The 18,845-nt window shown below is 43.6% G+C and overlaps 1 protein-coding gene across 3 annotated transcripts; it reads right to left on the reverse strand.

Moving 5' to 3' along the window:
- On the reverse strand, positions 1-17,366 carry LOC149317846 (cytochrome P450 2J2-like). Of its 3 annotated transcripts, none has more exons than XM_089507331.1 (10): positions 17,329-17,366; positions 13,922-14,048; positions 13,447-13,609; positions 8,941-9,090; positions 7,394-7,554; positions 6,970-7,146; positions 5,716-5,857; positions 4,251-4,438; positions 737-878; positions 1-191 (listed from the first exon to the last, which is right to left on the reverse strand). In XM_089507331.1, the coding sequence occupies exons 3-10, from the start codon at positions 13,607-13,609 to the stop codon at positions 1-3; spliced, it is 1,314 nt and encodes a 437-aa protein (XP_089363457.1). In that variant the 5' UTR covers positions 13,922-14,048; positions 17,329-17,366. The 3 variants fall into 3 exon arrangements, with proteins under 3 accessions (XP_089363457.1, XP_089363465.1, XP_089363451.1); XM_089507339.1 differs by lacking the exon at positions 17,329-17,366 and adding an exon at positions 16,632-16,650 and having other exon boundaries at positions 13,922-14,046; XM_089507325.1 differs by lacking the exon at positions 17,329-17,366 and having other exon boundaries at positions 13,922-14,089.
- Between the last annotated feature and the right edge of the window lie 1,479 nt (positions 17,367-18,845).

The raw sequence follows: 18,845 nt of genomic DNA on the forward strand, positions 1-18,845 counted from the left end.
TTACAGCGCATTGCAGCGGGGAACGGCACAGAGTTTGTAAGGATGGGGGTGCATTGTCAACCCAACCGCAGGCTTTGTGTTGATCTTTCCCACTCCTGGTGGCAGCTGGAAGCTGAAGGACCTCAGCAAACTGGTGAAGAAGAGGAAGATTTCGATTCTTGCCAGCTGCTCCCCCAAACACACCCGGGAACCTGTGCACGAACATGGGAGAGTGAGTACCAGTGAGTAACAACAGCCTATGTCCAACTACTTTGCAGGTGTAGGCCCCAGCAAGGAACAGGTTTTGGCCAAATCTTGGGAAAGTTACAATTCCCAGAGGCCCCCAGAGACCTTGGCTGGTGAATTTTAGGATCTGTACTCCCTTCAAAAGTCATTTTCTAAACCTTGTTTTTGGTTCTAATGGAAAACAATTAAGCTTATCACATGGGGCATGCAGAACGGGAACGGAGCGAAATGGAAGGGAGCGGGGGGAACGCATATCATCGCATGGAAGAACACCACTGATGCCGCCGGGCGTCTCCAATCTGTTCCCCATCCGTCCCACAGCAGCCAATTTTGAAAAGCGATTCTGAACAGTTCTTCAAAACCGGCTGCTGTGGGACGGATGGGGAACGGATTGGGGACTCCTGGCTGCGTTCTCCCATGTGATAATATGCGTTTTCAACCGTTCCGTTCTCTTCCTGTTGCCTTCTGTTCCACTCCTGTAAATATAATTATAAATTTCTTCTGTATTTACCTTCACCAAAAGCAAGAAACTCTTCTCTTGCCAAAAAATTCCCATCCTTGTCCAAAAAATGGTGTGGGTTGAACTTTTCTGGGGTCTCCCATTGCTCTGGATCAAGAAGAACGGAGCGCAGATCTGGCATTATAAAGGTGCCCTGGAAGAAAGAAGGAATTGGTTCAAAACACACCAGGAACACTTCAGTTGTGTCTCCTACTAAGCAAGATGAATCTTAGGCAAACTTTGTTGTCTCTCAAGCTTAAATAACAGGCGACATAAGAGAGCCATAATCCAAATTCCAAAAGTTTTTTGGACTAGTCTCTTTGACTTTCATTCAAAGCGGTTGCAGTTTCAATGCAGACTGTAAAATCCAGGGATGTGGGGTGCAGCTGATCCTTCCCCCAAGATTGCTAGATGTATAGTAGATGGACTTCTTTCTAGATTCTAATACTCGGTTTTCCTTAATAAATACTGAATATGCACAGCATACCATCATATTATACATTATGCAATAATTCATGCACTTTGTAGCAAAGTGTCAGTCCTAACAAAGGAGACCAATTGAATTAATTGGGTGTGCAAAGTCAAGGAGGCACAGTTCAGCATCTGGTTCAACAATCTCTGGGGCTAACCATTGGAGTTTGGTCTGTGTGTTATTGGGAAGATTGTAAATAAGCTAATAAGATTTAACCTTGTTTGTTATTATGTGCCTTCGAGTCATTTCTGATTTAAGGTGACCCAAAGGTGAATCTATTGTGGGGTTTTCATGGCCAGATCTATTGAGGGGGTTAATCTGTCCTTCCTCTGAGGCTGAGAGAGTGTGTAACTCACCCAAAGTCACCAGTGGGTTTCCATGGCTCAACTGGGATTTGAACCTTGTTCACCCAGAGTACTAGTCCGACACTCAAATCATGTTGTTCAACGTTTGACATTGAATAATAAGTATCAGCAATACTATCTTTTATCTGCTGTATGACCATAGCCGTTATTTTAGTCGCAATATTATCCTGTCAGTGTTTCTGTGGTTGTGTTGTTTGCTTTGCTTTATCACTGAGGAAGTCTTTTGTCGAAACTCATCTCGATGTTTGATACTTTTTGCTTCTAATGCTTTTTGGATGTTTTAATACCCCTTGTCTTTAATGCATTTGCACTGTTTATACACTGCTTATTTTGTATGTCAGGGAATTCTTTGTCATTGCATCATCAGAATATTTTAGACATTAAAACTATTTTTATGTTTTACTTTGTGAACACTTTTCTCCTAGACCTGTCTGTGTTGTGTTTTTTTTTTTAAAGGAACTAAAACACTGCATGGGAGATAAGCTACAATCGTAGAATCCTAGAGCTGGAAGAGACCCCCAAGGGCCCTGATCCAGTCCAACCCCCTTCTTCTGCCATGCAGGAACTCTCCATCGAAGCATCCTCATTGACAGATGGCCATCCAGCCTCCATTTAAAGACCTCCAAAGAAGGAGACTCCACCACTATTGAAGGGAGTGTGTTCCACTGTTGAACAGCCCTTACTGTCAGGAAGTTCCTCCTAATGTTGAGGTGGAATCTCTTTTCCTGTAGTTTGCATCCATTGCTCCGGGTTCTAGTCTCTGGAGCAGCAGAAAAGAAGCTTGTTCCCTCCTCAATATGACACCCCTTCAAGTATTTAAACAGAGCTGTCATGTCAACCTCTTAACCTTCTCTTCTCCAGGCTAAATATACCCAGATCGCTAAGTTGCTCCAGGCCATGGTTTCCAAATGTTCCATCATTTTAGTCCCCCTCCTTTGGACACATGGCTCCAGTTTCTCAATGTCCTTTTTGAATTGTGGTGCCCAGAACTGGACACAATATTCCAGGTGGGGCCTGACCAAAGCAGAATAGAGTGGCATTATTACTTCCCTTGATCTAGACACTATATTTCTATTGATGCAGCCTAAAATCGCATTGGCCTTTTCAGCTGTCGCATCGCACTGTTGACTCATGTTCAACTTGTGGTCTTCTAGGACTCCTAGATCCCTTTCACATGGATAAGGAGTTTAAAAAACGGGACGAGAGGCTCTCAATTTCGAAAGAGAAGATAGTGAGGTCAATTTGAAAATTCACGCAATTACGTGATTCCTTATCACACCTTAAATTAGCAGTTATGGCCTCCCCGAACGCAACCCAGATTCTGTGCAAAGTAAGCCATCACATTGGTGGGTTCTTCATTGTGCATTGGCCCCCTTGCGCATGCTCAGTGAGACTCCAGATGACTGGAGCATAGCATGTTTAGGCGAGTGAGAGAGAGGAACCAAGGAACCCCACAATTTACAAAAGAGTTTGGGGGGGGGGGTCGGGAAGAAGCATTGATTCACTCTTGTCACATTAAAATGTGAATATAATGGTTATCCCATAGCTCCCAGTCCATGCCTCTTCATTGGCAGGCAGCAGCCCCCCTCAGCAATGCTGAAGGACAAGCGGAAGCAAAATGGAAGCGGAAGTGCAGCATGGGTTCATGGGAAACCTCCCTTCCAGATTTGGGGGGGGTGGGGAACAGGACCAAAGGAGACATGTACATCTTACCAAACAACAGCACACTGAGTGTGGAGTTGCCTAGGGATAGGGTTTGTGACTTCACTAATTCACTGAATTTACTTAACTGTGCATTGATGCGTGATTGTGTTTGGAGTGTGTTCAGACTGCCAGTGATCACGTGTGGTAACTTTCGCTCAATAACGTGAATATGCATGATTGCGTTCAGAATGACACTGGATTATACTTCCAATTTCAGTCGTGTGATATCCTCCAACATCTCCTTAAGACAGATGTCCCCCATAATCCTATATCTGTGCATTTTTCTGCCTAAGTGCAGTACCTTACAATTCTCCCTGTTGATATTCATTTTGCTAGTTTTGGTCCAGCTTTCTAACCCAACCCCTTAATACCCTACTTAAAAGTCAGGCAGCCAACCAAAGGAGGCTCATGGTGCCAGTCAGCAGGACACAGAAGGATGATATGTCCAGCCCCTTTGGACCAGCAAGTTACAGCGTGAGAAGAGTTATAACCGGACCCCACTGGTCTCCCTGCCATCAGTCATCACAATTTGGCTCATGAATGGGTGGTAGCTGGACACCTAAGTTCTCTTGCACATGTGGTTGCATGTGTTTTTTGGCCACTGTATAAAGTCCGTATTGAGGTCCCGGTTCTGTAACTGTTGCACAAGCAGATGTGCATTCCTGGATGGTTCATAGCTACTCCTCAGTAGCTTTAGTATATCAGTTGATCCATTGGGATTACAAAAACAGCCATTGCACATTTTCACTTCCAGAGCAACAAGCAAGCTCAGTGACAAATGCACAACTGGTAGTGCTATTTTGATATTCTGCAGAAGGGAGGTGTAGCATGACTACCCTGTTTCTATGGGAGTGTAGATTTACATCTTCACGACCACAATGTAGGATTCCACCATGATTAGTCCAGAAAACTAGTTTTTCCATGTTCTGAAAAATGTAGCCCTGAGTCTGAAATGGTCATGAAATACAGAAAGCCCAGTCTGTACCTTAGGAATGAGTAATCCGCATATGGTCACATCCTTCACATTTTGTCTGGGAACTCCTGATAAAAAGACGTATCTTGAACGCTGGATCTCATGAATCGCAGCATTGGTATAAGGCAGCTTCTTCCGATCTTGATAGCAGATTGAACAAGAAGCACCAAAAACATCTTCCATCTCCTTCTGGATTTTACCTGTGGTAAATGATGGGCAAGAGAGCTTCATTTAAGATATTGTCTTTCCACCCTGAAGGTTTGCAATTATTCCACATAGCTCCATTGAGTCACAGAATCAGAGAACTGGAAGAGATCCCAAGGAGGGCCCTGATCCAGTCCAACCCCTTTATTCTGCCATGCAGGAACTCTCTATCAAAGCGTCCTCTGCAAGAGATGGCCATGCAGCCTCTCTTTAAAGAGCTCCAAGGAAGGACACTCCGCCACCCTCCAAGGCAGCAGCATCTTCCACTGTCAAAGAGCAATTACAATCAGCAAATTCTTCCTCATGATGAGGTAGAATTTCTTTTCCTGTCATGTCACCTTTCTCCTAGAAGGGGCTCAAGGCAGCTCACAAACAAAAACACATTCAAAACTTGTTACAATTAAACAATTAAAACTTCACATAAAACAATATAAAATTACAAACATTAAAACCACAATAAAAACACGTTTGAGACCATTGTTCTGGGTCCTGTTCTTTGAAGCAGCAGCAAACAAGCTTGCTCCCTCCTCAATATGGCATCCCTTCAGATATTTAAACAGGGCTCATATCATATCACCTCTTTCCCTTCTCTTCTCCAGACTAAACATCCCCAGCTCCCTAAGTTCTTCCTCATAGGGCTTCATGGTTTCCAGACCCTTCACCATTTTAGTTGCTCTCCTTTGGACACATGGCTCCAGTTTCTCAATATCCTTTTCAGTTTGTTTTGCCCAGAACTGGACACAGGGTTATTCCAGATGAGGCCAGACCAGAGCAGAATACAGTGGCACTATTACTTCCCTTGATCTAGACACTATACTTCTATTGATGCAACCTAAAATTGCATTGGCCTTTTTAGCTGCCACATTGCACTCTTGACTCAAGTTTATCTTGTGGTCTACTTGGACTCCTAGATCCCTTGTGCATATACTATTGCCGAGCCATGTGTCCCCAAGCCTTTTATTTTTTCTGCTTATGTGTAGTATCTTACATTTCTCCCTGTTGAAATTCATTTTGTTAGTTTTGGCCCATCTCTCTCATCTGTTAAAATAATTTTGAATTCAGATCCTGTCCTCTGGAGTATTTGCTACTTTTCCTAATTTGGTATCATCTGCAAATTTGATAAGCAAGCCCCCTATTCCTTCATCCAACCCTTTGATAAAGATGAAAAACCCTGACTAACAATTAAACTGGTGAGGGCCGGGGTGAAAGAGCATGCGTCAAGCAGACGAGGGGGAAAGTCTTTTAACAAATCATTTCCACAACCTTTCTTTACCTTGGATATCTGGATGAGCTGCCATCAGAAGTAGTGCCCACCTTAAAGTGGTAGCGGTGGTCTCTGTCCCAGCCCCAAAGAACTCAATGATACACTCAGCCAGGTTTTCTTCATCGTACGTCGTGTGGAGGTCATTACTACTCTGTTAATGAGAATTTAAAAAGGGAAATGGCTAAGGACCTACGCCATGCTTTCATAGTGCAAATCTGCACAAACATAGCTCCGCAGTGGTTGCACCACACCACCTGTACTCCAAATACATTTTGCAACTTATTGTGTTTCGGACAACATGCCTTCTTTGAAGAATTGACAATGGCTGTTTCTGCAATTCAGCTAAGTCAAGTGATACATTGAAGGCACTGATGGATATTTATGCGCCAGGAAAGACCGTGTGACTGTAACGTTCTACTTACCCAACTACGCACTGAAGACATCCATTGCACAAGGGTACAAAAGTACAATCGAATATGCAAGGGAGCTTACTTAGGTATCTGATAACACCAGGTTCCTGGCCAATGTGTTTATAATACATTGCAATGCATCACCTTGTTTGTGAAGTCGAAGGCTTTCATGGCCGGCAGCCATAGATTTTTGTGGGGTTTTCGGGCTCTGTGGCCATGTTCTAGAAGAGTTTCTTCCTGACGTTTTGCCAGAATCTGTGGCTGGCATCTTCAGAGAACGCATTCTCTGAAGATTTCAGCCGCAGATGCTGGCAAAACGTTAGGAAGGAACTCTTCTAGAACATGGCCACATCACCTTGTTGTTTGTTGATGAGAACAAACATGGTTCCTTTTACACACATATACTGTATGCCAAATAACTCCCCACCCAACCAGTCAAAAGTGTGACAGCTCTGTGTGTGTGTGTGTGTGTGTGTGTGCGTGTGCTAGTGTATCAATTGTCTGCACTTCCGCGACCTCTGAGAAAGTGCAACTGCTTCTGTAGCAGTTTTGTGCATTAGTGCAATGCCCCATTTGGAATATAGATGCCAATTGTTAGCCATGGCTATAACCCTATGATAAAAAGAAGTGTGGGCCCATTTTGTATCAGGTACAGAGAAAATAAGGAACATCTGAAAAGAGACATTTTGACTGGAACTCACTATAGCAGTTCCTTTCTGTAACCTAGAATGACACATAATTGTTGCTTCAGTTGCAAAAGTACTATTGATTTCTATGCGGCATACAATCCACGCTGCACACTCAGGCCCTTTATCCCTAACCCCAGCGAATATGGAGGGACCATTGTACTTACTTTCTCCATCTGGAGTAGGTAGAAGTCAATGAAATCCTGTGGTTCATGGAGGGACTGTTGCTCCTTATGCTTCTTCACCTCCTTCTTCACAAGCGAAACCACCATGTCCAGGGCAGACAGTGCTGCCTTATGAGGGCCAGGGAGATGCTTCATAATCCATGGGAACAATTCATACAGCTGAAGGAACAATGCAACAGGATTCAGCTCAGACATTTTACTGAATGAGAACCGGAAAATGGCATTATTTAGAGCAGGGACTCTCAATCTCATCCTTTGATCCTCCAACTGTTTTCCAGGTCAGCACCCAAAAGTCTTCATCATTATGGCCAATGATGTCCGGCTTTGGGAGATGATGTCCAAAACATCTGGAGGACCAAAAGTTGAGAAGCCAGACCTTTTGGGAGGAAAGAAGAAGTGCACTCACAGCATGAAAGAAGCTTCCTCCAAATTTTAAGCCAAAGTCAAGTGTTTCCAACAGCTTCTGCATGTTTTCATCCTCAGTGGAAAACTGAGATCCAAAAGCCAAAGCACATATTACATTGGAGACTGCTTTGGTGATGGCTGCTGAAGGATCAAGTGGCTGCCCTGCAAAAGAGGTTACATACCGTCATATTAATGACAGTTCACAGTTTGAGAGTACTCAGGGATTCTAGCCCTAAACCTAAATGCTCAGGCTTTGCTGGTGGCCAGAAGTGCATTTAGAATCATAGAGTTGGAGGAGACCCCAAGGGCCCTCCAGTCCAACCTCCTGCCAGTCATAGCACTCCTGAAAGATTACCATCCACCTTGAAACCATGAAGCCCTATGAGGAACGCCTGAGGGAGCTGGGGATGTTTAGCCTGAGAAGAGAAGGTTAAGAGGGGATATGAGAGCCCTGCTTAAATATTTGAAGGGATGGCATGTTGAAGATAGAGCAAGCTTGTTTTCTGCTGTTCCAGAGAATAGGACCCAATGGAGCAATGGATGCAAGCTCTAGGAAAAGAGATTCCAGCTCAACATTGAGAAGAATTTTCTGACAGTAAGGGCTGTTTGACAGTGGAAAACATTGCCTTGGAGAGTATTGGCGTGTCCTTCCTTAGAGGTTTTTAACCAGAGGCTGGATGGCCATCTTTCGGGGATGCTTTGATTGTGAGTTCCTGCATGGCAGAAGAAGGGGGTTGGACAGGATGGCCCTTGCAGTCTCTTCCAACTCTAGGATTCTATGATCCTTTTAGGCCATCCATTCTCCTCTCACAGTATAAAAGAATCATAGAATCCTAGAGTTGGAAGAGACCGCAAGGGCCCTGATCCTGTCCAACCCGTTTCTGCCATGCAGGAACTCACAATCAAAGCATCCCCGACAGATGGCCATCCAGCCTCTGGTTAAAAACCTCTAAGGAAGGAGACTCCACCGAAATCTTCAAAGGAGTGTGTTCCACTGCTGAACAGCCTTTACTCTCAGGAAGTTCCTCTTAATGTTGAGTTGGAATCTCTTTTCCTGGAGCTTGCATCCATTGCTCTGTGTTCTATTCTCTGGTGCAGCAGAAAACAAGCTTTCTCCATCATCAACATGACCTCCCAATGTTTAAATAGGGAAGCTCTTACAAACAAGACATTCTTAACATTTAGGTGGAATCTTTATTCTTTGTACACATGAACCCACTCTCCATGTTTTCACCTTTGAAGGAGAAAACAAGCTTCTTCACACCAAGATTTATAGAGACAGGCATCCACAACAACAACAACAACAATAATGATTCATCTGACCCACCTCTCTCCATGGATTGAGGCAGGAAACAACAAAAAATAAACAACACACAGCATCGATTAAAACACATTAATTAATACATGCAACAGATTAAAAGGATAAATAAGTCATTCCCATCTAAAACAATCCACATTTAAAATTCATAATGTAAAATCCATAAGTTAGAAATCATCTGGATAAACCTGGTGGAAAGCATGGCAGCAGCTTCTGCTCAGATTACCTACCCTTTGCACGCGCGAAAGTCTCCACCAACTGCTGGGCCTCCTCTTCGATCTGGTGCTCCATGCCCTTCTTCCCCAGGCCCAGCTTCCGCATGGTCACTTGCCCAAACCGTCTCTGCTGCTTCCAGGTGTGTCCATTTGAAAACATAATGCCTGAGGAAAAGCAGTGAGAAATGATTGCCGCAACAATTTAAGTCAGGGGAAAAGTGTGCCACATTCACAACTTGGGTTAAAAGAGGAGAGATGGGGACCACCGAAAAGACAAACAAATGGGTCCGAGAGCAAATCAAGACTGAACTCTCACTGCAGGACAAGATGTCTGGACTGAGGCTGTTGTACTTTGGACATGTCTTGAAACAGTGTGACTGGAGAAGAAACTACAGTGCTTGTAAATGCATTGGAAGGTAGTAGGAAAAGAGGACGACTGTGTATCAGGAAGATTCATTTTTTGAAAAAGGAAACTACAGCCTTGAGTTTGCAAAACCTGAGTTGATGACTAGGGCTCTTGGAGGTCTCTCATTCAGAGGAAAACCACAAGTCAAAGCCGATGGCACATAATGCCATCCCACATTCTGCTTTGATCGTGTCACCCCACTTCTGGCATCTCTTCACTGGTGACCCATTCCTTTTAGGATTCGGTACAAACTTCTTCTCTAACGTTTAAAGCTTTACACAACCGAATTCCTTCTTACCTGTCAGTCCTTCTTTCATCTCACCATCCTGTTCCAGATTTGGGGTGCAAGCTCAGGGCTTCTTCCCCAGCCATGGGTTCTTCTTCCCTGAGTCCGGTTCATCCTTTTTTGCTTGATGCACTATACTCCTGGAACTGCTTTCCCTGAACATCGGCAGACTATCAGGCTCAACAGACTGTTCCTAAGTGGGGCCTGCAGCTCCCCCTTTTAGTGCCGGATTGGGGCCGTGGCAACTACATGCCGCGGCCCTATTGGACCTTTCCGCGGTGCAAAAAAGGAGCCACAAAAAGTGGCCAGAGGAGTGCCATGTAGTGCAGCACATGGCATCATGCCACCATGGGGGCGGAGTCAGGGCATGCATTGGGCGGACGCCATGCTCCCACTCTGTCCCCATGCTGGCCCTAATGGCTGTTTTGTACAGGCTCTATCTCTTCTCTATCCAGTTTTAAATCCAGATTAAAGACATCCTTGTTCTCAGAAGCCTTTGGTACTCTAGCTTAATATTGTTTTATAATTTAGATTTTAATATATGTATTATCCATTTTTACAGTTTTGTATTTTAATTGCATAATTTGTTTAATTTTGTGATTTTTAGATTGTACACCATTGGCATTGATGATGCCTGCAAAGTGCCATGCAAATTTATGGCGCTATATAAGTACACAACAACAACAATAGTAACAACAACAACAACAACAACAACATAATAGTAAAAGATATGGTGGAATTCATGTCTATAGATTGATAGAGAGCAACATGGGAGGATGGCATGGGGATGGGGAGTGGCATGCTGGGATAGTGAGCATCATGCGTAGGGACAGAGCGTGGCGCACGGGGATGGAAAGCGTTGCACCGGGATCAATGCAAGGGAGGAGGGACTGAGCGGGTGGGTATCACCCCACTTCTGCACCACTTCTTCCCCTTTGTGACACCGCTGCCTCCAGTGTGTTAAAAAAGCGTACTTGGCTAAGTTTGGCCACCAAAATAGAAATCATAATGAAAGTGGAGGCTGCTGAAACAAAATACAATCCCTGGATGCATTTTGGAAGGGGCTTTCAACTGGTATCTAGGAGGTTCAACATCTTTTTGTTTACCTACACAACACTTAGCTTTCCTAGTTGTTTCGCATGTTGTTATAAAGGGCCAGTGTGGCCTAGTGGTTTGAGTGTTGGACCAGGACACTGGGAGACCAGGGTTCGATTCACAACTTAGCCACAAAACCTACTGGTGACTTTGGGAAAGTCACACTCTCTCAGCCTCAGGAGAAGGCAATGGCAAACCTCCTTTGAACAGATCTGGCCAAGAAAACACCATGATAGCATTTAGGGTCATCATAAGTCACAAATGACTTGAAGGCCCACAACAACAACAACAAAATATTGTTTGCTGGAACATATGAACTGCTCTTGGTATAGGAACCTACAACTATTCTTTCCAGTGCTGCTGCCACACTGCACAATTAACGCGGTTTTGTACCTCTTTAACTATTTTGGTTCCATCCTATGGAGTCCTTGGATTTGTAGTTTGTTGGGCTGCCAGAGCTCTCTGACAGAGATGGCTAAATATCTCACAAAGCTACAGATCCCAAATTCCATAGCATTGAGCCCATTAGAGCCGAGTAAGACTGTATTCATTCTGCTGTGTAGATGCAGTTGTTGTGTTAGATTAAAATATTCTGCTACCAATTTTTTTGCTAAAGAAGTGATGCCCAGGAACGCTTTGGCTTCATTCATCTTTGTCTGCAGCACACCATAAAAGGGTTGTTTGTGGTTATTATGAACCTCCAAATCGTTTCCAACTTACTGTGACTCTATCATGGGGTTTTCTTGGCAAGATTTGCTCCATAGGATGCAGGTCCCATAGGATGGAGGCACAGCACTGAAAGTGGCGTCAAACTGCATTATTTCTACAGTGTAGATGTACCTTCAGACGGCATGGATCCAGCTTGCATTTGAGCTAACCATTAGGATCACTTCAGGACTCTAGCACAGTGTATGAAATCACATGCTTCTGGCAATAGCAACACAACTTCTGGAATCTGATGTTGTTCAGACGCTAATGGTTTGATGGAGTTATTTGTAACGTAAAGCGAACTTTGCTGCCTCCTTGCGGCACTCTTCCTGCAATAACATGAAACCAGAATACTCTGTTTTAAAGTAGTTGGTGAACACTTTTATGTTGCTTTTGTGTGGCAAATGGATGTTAAATTTCCTGGACTTTGACAATCTCCCAATGGCCAGAAGGAGGAGGAGGAGGAGGAGGAGGAGGTCCAGCCGGCAAGAGATGCCCCTCCGTTACGTACCATCTGAGAAGAAAGGCAGCAAAGTACAGGCCTATGGTTAACATCTTCAGCTTTTTTCGCCTGTATGGCTTGTGACGTCTTTGCCTGAAGCCAGTGGAGCTTCGAAAGCTTAGTATAGTGTGCATTTTGGTTGACCCATTAAAGCTATCATTTTTGGGTGATTTTTGTTGTTACTGGACCTTTTACTTTCGACAGGATTCCCTTGAGATTAGCAGAGTAGGATTTTTTCTGACGTTCTTCATTGTCAACAACAGTGGTCTCTCTCTCTCTCTCTCTCTCTCTCTCTCTCTCTCTCTCTCTCTCTTTCTTTCTTTCTTTTTAACACCAAATTAGGAGGAAAAGCCAATTCCCCAGAGGACAGGATTAAAATTCAAAATGACTGACAGATTAGAGGGCTGGGCGAAAGCTAACAAGATGACTTTCAACAGAGAGAAATATAAGGTCCTACACCTAGGCAGGAAGAAAAAATGAAACGCACAGAAATAGGATGGAAGACACCGGAGTAGACAATAGATCGTGTTGTATAATCTCCAAAGAAGGAGACGCCATCACTTGGCAAGGAAGCTATTCCACTGTTGAACAGCCCTTACTCTCAGGAAGTTCCTCCTAATGTTGAGGTAGAATCTCTTTTCCTGGAGCTTCCATCCATTGCTCCATTGTCTCCTATTCTCTGGAGCAGCAGAAAACAAGCTTGCTCCCTCCTCAATATGACATCCCTTCAAATATTTAAACAGGGCTATCATATCACCTCTTAATCTTCTCTTCTCCAGGCTAAACATCTCCAGCAGTTCCCTCAGTCTCTCCTCATAGGGCTTCATGGTTTCCAGACCCTTCACCATTTTAGTCGCCCTCCTTTGGACACATGGCTCCAGTTTCTCAATGTCCTTTTTGAATTGTGGCGCCCAGAACTGGACACAATATTCCAGGTGGGGCCTGACCAAAGCAGAATACAGTGGCACTATTACTTCTCTTGATCTAGACACTATACTTCTATTGATGCAGCCTAAAATCACATTGGCCTTTTTAGCTGCCGCATCACACTGTTCACTCATGTTCAACTTGTGGTGTACTTGGACTCCTAGATCCCTTTCAAAACTTAATAAGGCTCCTGGGATTTGTAGTTTGGTGGGAGTTGTAGTTTGGTGGAAGTTGTAGTTTGGTGGGAGTTGTCCTCCTCTGGACATGTTCCTGCACCTCAACATCCTTCTCGGATTTTAGTAGCCAGAACTGGACACAGGAATATTCCAGGTGAGGCCTGACCTAATAGAGTGGCACTATTACCTCCCTTGATCTGCATACTTTTCTTTGATGCATTGATCGCATTGGCCTTTTTAGCTGCCGCATTGCACCGTTGACTCATGTTCAACTTGTGGTTGCCTAGGACTACTAGATCCCTTTCAGATATATAAGTCTCCTTAAGCCAGGTGTCCCCCATCCTTTATCTCTGTGTTTAATTATTATTGCCCAGGTGCAGTATGTAATTAATTAAGCAATTTACTTTTCATGAGAACTTACCCCTCCCTTTCAAGGAAGCTTCAAGGAAAGGGGTCAGTGGCCGGTCTGCCAGGTCTTCTGAGTGGTCAACCAGGCCCTCTTTCACTGCTTGGTAACCAGAGAGGACTACCATAGGGATGTGCCCAATCCATATTGTATAGATGTTTCCATAGTGCTTCATCATCTATCATTCAGATCAAATCAGGGAATAAAAATGTTATATACAAACAAACCAAATGATGTCAACAAGTTTGCTGAACAATCATTTCAACAATAATTTTCAACCCTTATCTCATTAGTCCATTATGCCTTTGTCCCTCCATATTCTTACTGCAATGAGAAACCTCCTCTGAAAAAATCTTGCCAAGAAAACTCCATGATCGCTTCGCCTTTGAATTGTTGTAAGTCAGAAGCAACTTGAAGGCACACAACACACACACGCACACAACCTGTGCAGACAAGCTCTGAGACGATCCAATGAGTTAGAAGGCATTACCTTAGTGAAGGTATCCGGAGAAAGCCTGACCCCAAGCCTCCAGAGGCCTCCAATGGCAGGAAGCGGGAAAGGCCCCGGAGGGTAATGTCTGTGGGACCACAGCTGTTTCAGGTATTGCAGAATCAGTCGCGGAATCAGAGCCATCCAGCATCTCAGTCCTAGCAGCATTCTCCTGCCTTTGCGTTTCTTTCTCTTCGAGTCTGTCCAGTGCATCTGAGAGCGCTCACCATGACCTCTCCAATGGCTATTTTGCCTTCCCCAGAGATATTTGCTGCTTGCCTCTGTTTACCTCCCTACAGCCTTTTGGACACTGCAATTATTTAAAACAAGTCAGCACCACATTTCCTTCCAGCAAACCAACGCAAGCACTGGAATGTGATCTGCAAGGCCTCTATTATTTCAGCACCTGGGCCAATTAACAATGTTGATTCTGATGGGAAGAAAGGTCCTCAACAATAGCAATAGCAATAGCAATAGCAATAGCAATAGCAAGTACCTTTCTATACCGCTTATCAGTGCACTTAAGCACCCCCTAAGCGGTTTACAAAGTGTAAGCCAGTTGTCCCCAACAATCTGGGACTCACTTTAGCCACCTCCTTGGAAGGATGCAAGCCTGAGTCGAGCTTGAGCCCTTTTGCTGGTATTGAACTTGCAAACTTATGGTTTTGAATGAGTGGCTGCAGGACAGGCATTGAACCACTGCGCCACCAGGGCTCCTAAGCTAAGATAGGGCTGTACAGATGGGCACTTTGTGCTGGCCTGGTTTCACGGTAAGGGCTGAGCATCTGCATGCTCAAAGCCCTTACCGTGCCACCCAGCCACCATTATGGTGCTCACCCATCCACAAGGAACACACCATGATGCCACACTGGGTGCAGCACCCAAACGGTGCTGCCTGGAAGGGGCATCATGATGCCATCCCTCAGCACTTATGATGCCCCTTCCAGGGATGCAAAAAGAAACCCATTTTGGGGGCTTCTTTTTGCTCCCTCCAGAGGCTGCGGTGTGCAGTTGTCGCAGCCTCCATCCAGGGCCACCCATATGTACAGCCCTGTAGTCTGATCCAGGACCACATATGTTCTGCATATTGACTTAACATGTGTCCATAGAATATATGTGAAAATTTAGATGAGCTAGAACCAAACCTGTCCCTTTATTTATTTCCATAAGATTTTTCACATCATAAACTGGAGACTCTCCGATCTTAACTGGTGAAGTGTGTTTGATATTCTGGTTTTATCCATCAACTTCTGGCCAGAATTGGGCAATTGTGCTGTTTGTACCAACGGAACACTTTCTGCCCGCTTTCTAGCCTTGGCATCCTCTGAGGTCTCCTTCAAAATTGGAAGTATCCAGAAGTCCAGTTGGGGTTTTGAAATGCAGTCGCCCCTCCACCTTTGCGGCTTTGACTTTTGTGGATTTGGTTATTCAGGGATTTTATTAGTACGTTCTTTCTAGGAATCTCTAGGTCTTCCAGTGTAAGTCTATGGTCAACATCCAGCAGAGTTTGCACAGGAGGACCTTGACGTGGTTCCTAGAGAAAACACCACAACAGTTGACCACAGACTTGTGCTGGAGGACCAGGCTGTTATACTGGATTTTTTAAAAAATTAATTGCTTTTAATGTGCTTTATTGTTTTATTATTTTTGATATTTGTATGTTATTGCATCTATTTTTACAGTCAACCCTGTGGATTTTTTAAATCCATGGATTCAACCATCCACAGCTTGGAAATGTTAAAAAATATATACATTTCCAAAAGAAAACCTTGATTTTGCCACTTTATATAAGGGACACCATTTTACTATAAGGCAGGGGAATGTAGGGTATGTACTCAAAATGACTCACTTTGGAAGGAGCTGAAGGGAGAAAAGACACACAAAAATCTCCAGGATTAGATATTAGTAACCTGAAAGAAGTATAAAAGAATGGACTGATGAAGACCTTTGAAACGGTTGTAAAAGATTCTGGAAACAACCATCAAGTTCCTTGAAGCCATAGGATTTGGAGCCTAATGTTCTTCTAAATAGTTATTTCCAAGGTTTTTTTCCAAGCTGTAGGATCTTCAGAACTCAGGTTCTACAACACCTACATCATAAACTACACAAACTTTACACCTTCTTAAAATGGACTTACATTTGAATTGTGGACATTACTTTATTCATTTCTGACTGTTCCCTTGATGATTTGTTAAGTTTTAGAGATGAGGTCCATCACATTATGGTTACTTTACAATGTTTTTACTATATGATCATTTTATAGCAGGTTTATATAGTTCACTATTCCACTGGATGTTTGAAATTGTATTATGGTAGTAAACACGTACAGTTTATGGTTTAGTACATTTTTGTATTATTGTTAAATAAGTGTTCACAAGTACCTGACTTTCCTGGTTAGTCTTGTTTTATTGTTACGCCATTTTACTATGGCGTTGTATTTAATGGGACTTGAGCATCCATGGATTCTGGTATCCATGGCAGGTCCTGGAACTAAAGCCCAGCAAATACCAAGGGCCCGCTCTACATTGTAAGCCGCCTTGAGAATGTTTGTTTTAAGTTAAAAAGCTATTTAAAAGTTCTTAAATGACATAAATTTAACAAGCCACATTTTTACAAGCCAAAACCTGTTTCCACTGATCACAGCCCACTTCATCGGATGCGTGGAACCCGGCTTCGTTTGGCTAATTATTATTGACACGGCTGAGTGAATGGAAGACGATGAGTAGAGTCAGAAGGCAACTCAGTGCTGAAAGCATAAACAGTGATCATGAACTTAAGGGTGGTCATTAACAAGCAATCATTGGGTGGTGAAACAGGCAGGATGAGTATTAACACACAGAGGCCTGAATGCTACTCATTAGTTCCAACTAGACCCATAGAATGAATGGCTGAATGGTATGTCAACCCATAATTAATGGGTCTACTTTAACTTTGGACTAACAATAGGATTCAGGCTGTAGTGTGATTTAATCATCATCATCATCATCATAAAACACACCCTTTGTCCTTATTCAAACGAGAGGAGAAGCTGGAGTTGGGAGGAAGGCTTTCGTCAGATCATCAAGGTGAGAATATCTGCTGGCTGGCATAATAATAATAATAATAATAATAATAATAATAACAACATTTTTTTATTTATATGCCACCTCTCCTGGAGGGTCAAGGCAGCTTACAATAACAGATAAAATACAATATAAAATCCAATATATCTTAAAATAGATTCCATCACACTGGGCATACTGTTAGCGTCTCATGCCCATGCAACTTCCATTCTGCATCAGGCAGCATAGTTTCCGCCAATGCCCAACATGTTGGGAAATGTAGTTCTTTCTTGAGGATCGTTAGAAACTCAGGAAAGTAAGCCAGATTGTTTAATCTTACTAGCAGGGTTCACGCAGCGGAATATGAGGCAAGCAGGAAAACTCACTAGCTCCACTCCTCTCCCAGCCACGTGTCCCCAATAAAAAACACTGTCACTTGGTTAAAAGTGAAAAAAGAAATAAGTTTACTTACAAAATCATGTGTATGAAGAGGTCTAGCTTCATGTTGCAAGAAAAATGAGGTAGAAAAGTAGTCTACATGCATCTCAGGAAAGAATGCTGCCTGAGCATCCTTTCATCAGCTCCGGACACAGGCAAGCAGATTAGTAGGTAAGTAGTAAGTAATGGCGACTCATCCTTGCTTTCTTCTCCTTGGGACAAAAGGTTAGGTGTCCTCATGGGTAAACAGGAAATGAGGAGGGGCAATGAGTAGGGGTTGTTAGTGGGCAATAAAATACCATAGACATGCATTACTAGAAGGTCTCAGCATGCAAAGTTGCTATAGCCCAACACAACATGCCTATTCAGTTGAAATTTGTGAAAGCCGAGTTCTACATATGGTCCCTTTGTACGTATTTGTGCATTTGTGCTTGCTTGTGCATGGTTGTGCATTGGGCACAATGAGCCTTTGGTTGTGCCTTGTGGCTTTTGTGTAATAAGGGCCTCATTCCCACTTACAGATAAATTGGTGTGTGAATCGAATCAATGGACCGATTCGACATTGGATCATGGTTTACACTACACTTGCCCCGATCACATTTTCTGTAATTTTCTGGCATCAAAATAACCCACTTGTGGTTCTCATTCATGAATGAATCGATTCAAAATGAAGGGAAATTGGAATAGATTCTGATCTGCTTGTGGCTCACACTTGTGCGGAATCGATTTGTTGAAAAAGACACAGGTTAAATGGGTCTGGTGCATGGTTCCCCTCACCAAATCACTTCAGTGAATCGATTTAAGTGGGAACCAGGGTCATTTTAACCGGTTCAAACTGAGTTGTGATCCAGTTTAAAAGGTAGTGGGAATGAGGCCAAGGTGACCTTCTGAGTCACCCAAAGCGCGGTCCTCCTCAGTAAAGCCTGGCATTGAGGGTCCCAACCCCAGCGGCATTCACTCCCCAACCCCAATGGGAATGAGAAGGCAGATTGGGAAGCCCTGGAGAACGGAAATTAATAAATAAGAAACAGTGGTTGTCGCCTTAAATATGGCCTTTAACAAACAGTGCCTGAGATTTTGCATCAAAGAGACGCAGGATCCATTGCCTTACTCTCTTAAAATGTTGCCACTCAAGCATTTCCCAAACAAGGAGATGGCCTCTAACAGCTTGGGTTCTTTGGATAACACCCACTTTCTACTTGCCCTACAGGATCAGCCTTGGCTGGGTATCTCTCAGTTCTGCTTGGAGTACAATCAGGTGTATGGTGCAATAGGACCTAGGCACCAGAGCAACTACAGATCTAATCTGTCCGCGCTCTTCCTTTCCAACACATCCACTGAGACCAAACAAACTTGGCCACCAAACAGAAGTCACCAGCTCCACCCAGGAAAGAAATGTTGAAATCTCCTCCTCCACAACTTGTAAACAGCAATTCAATGTCCTT

This window comes from Sceloporus occidentalis, unplaced genomic scaffold, assembly GCF_023333645.1.
Source record: "Sceloporus occidentalis isolate IW3139 unplaced genomic scaffold, rSceOcc1.0.p SCAF_2, whole genome shotgun sequence".
NCBI classification, from domain to species: domain Eukaryota; kingdom Metazoa; phylum Chordata; class Lepidosauria; order Squamata; family Phrynosomatidae; genus Sceloporus; species Sceloporus occidentalis.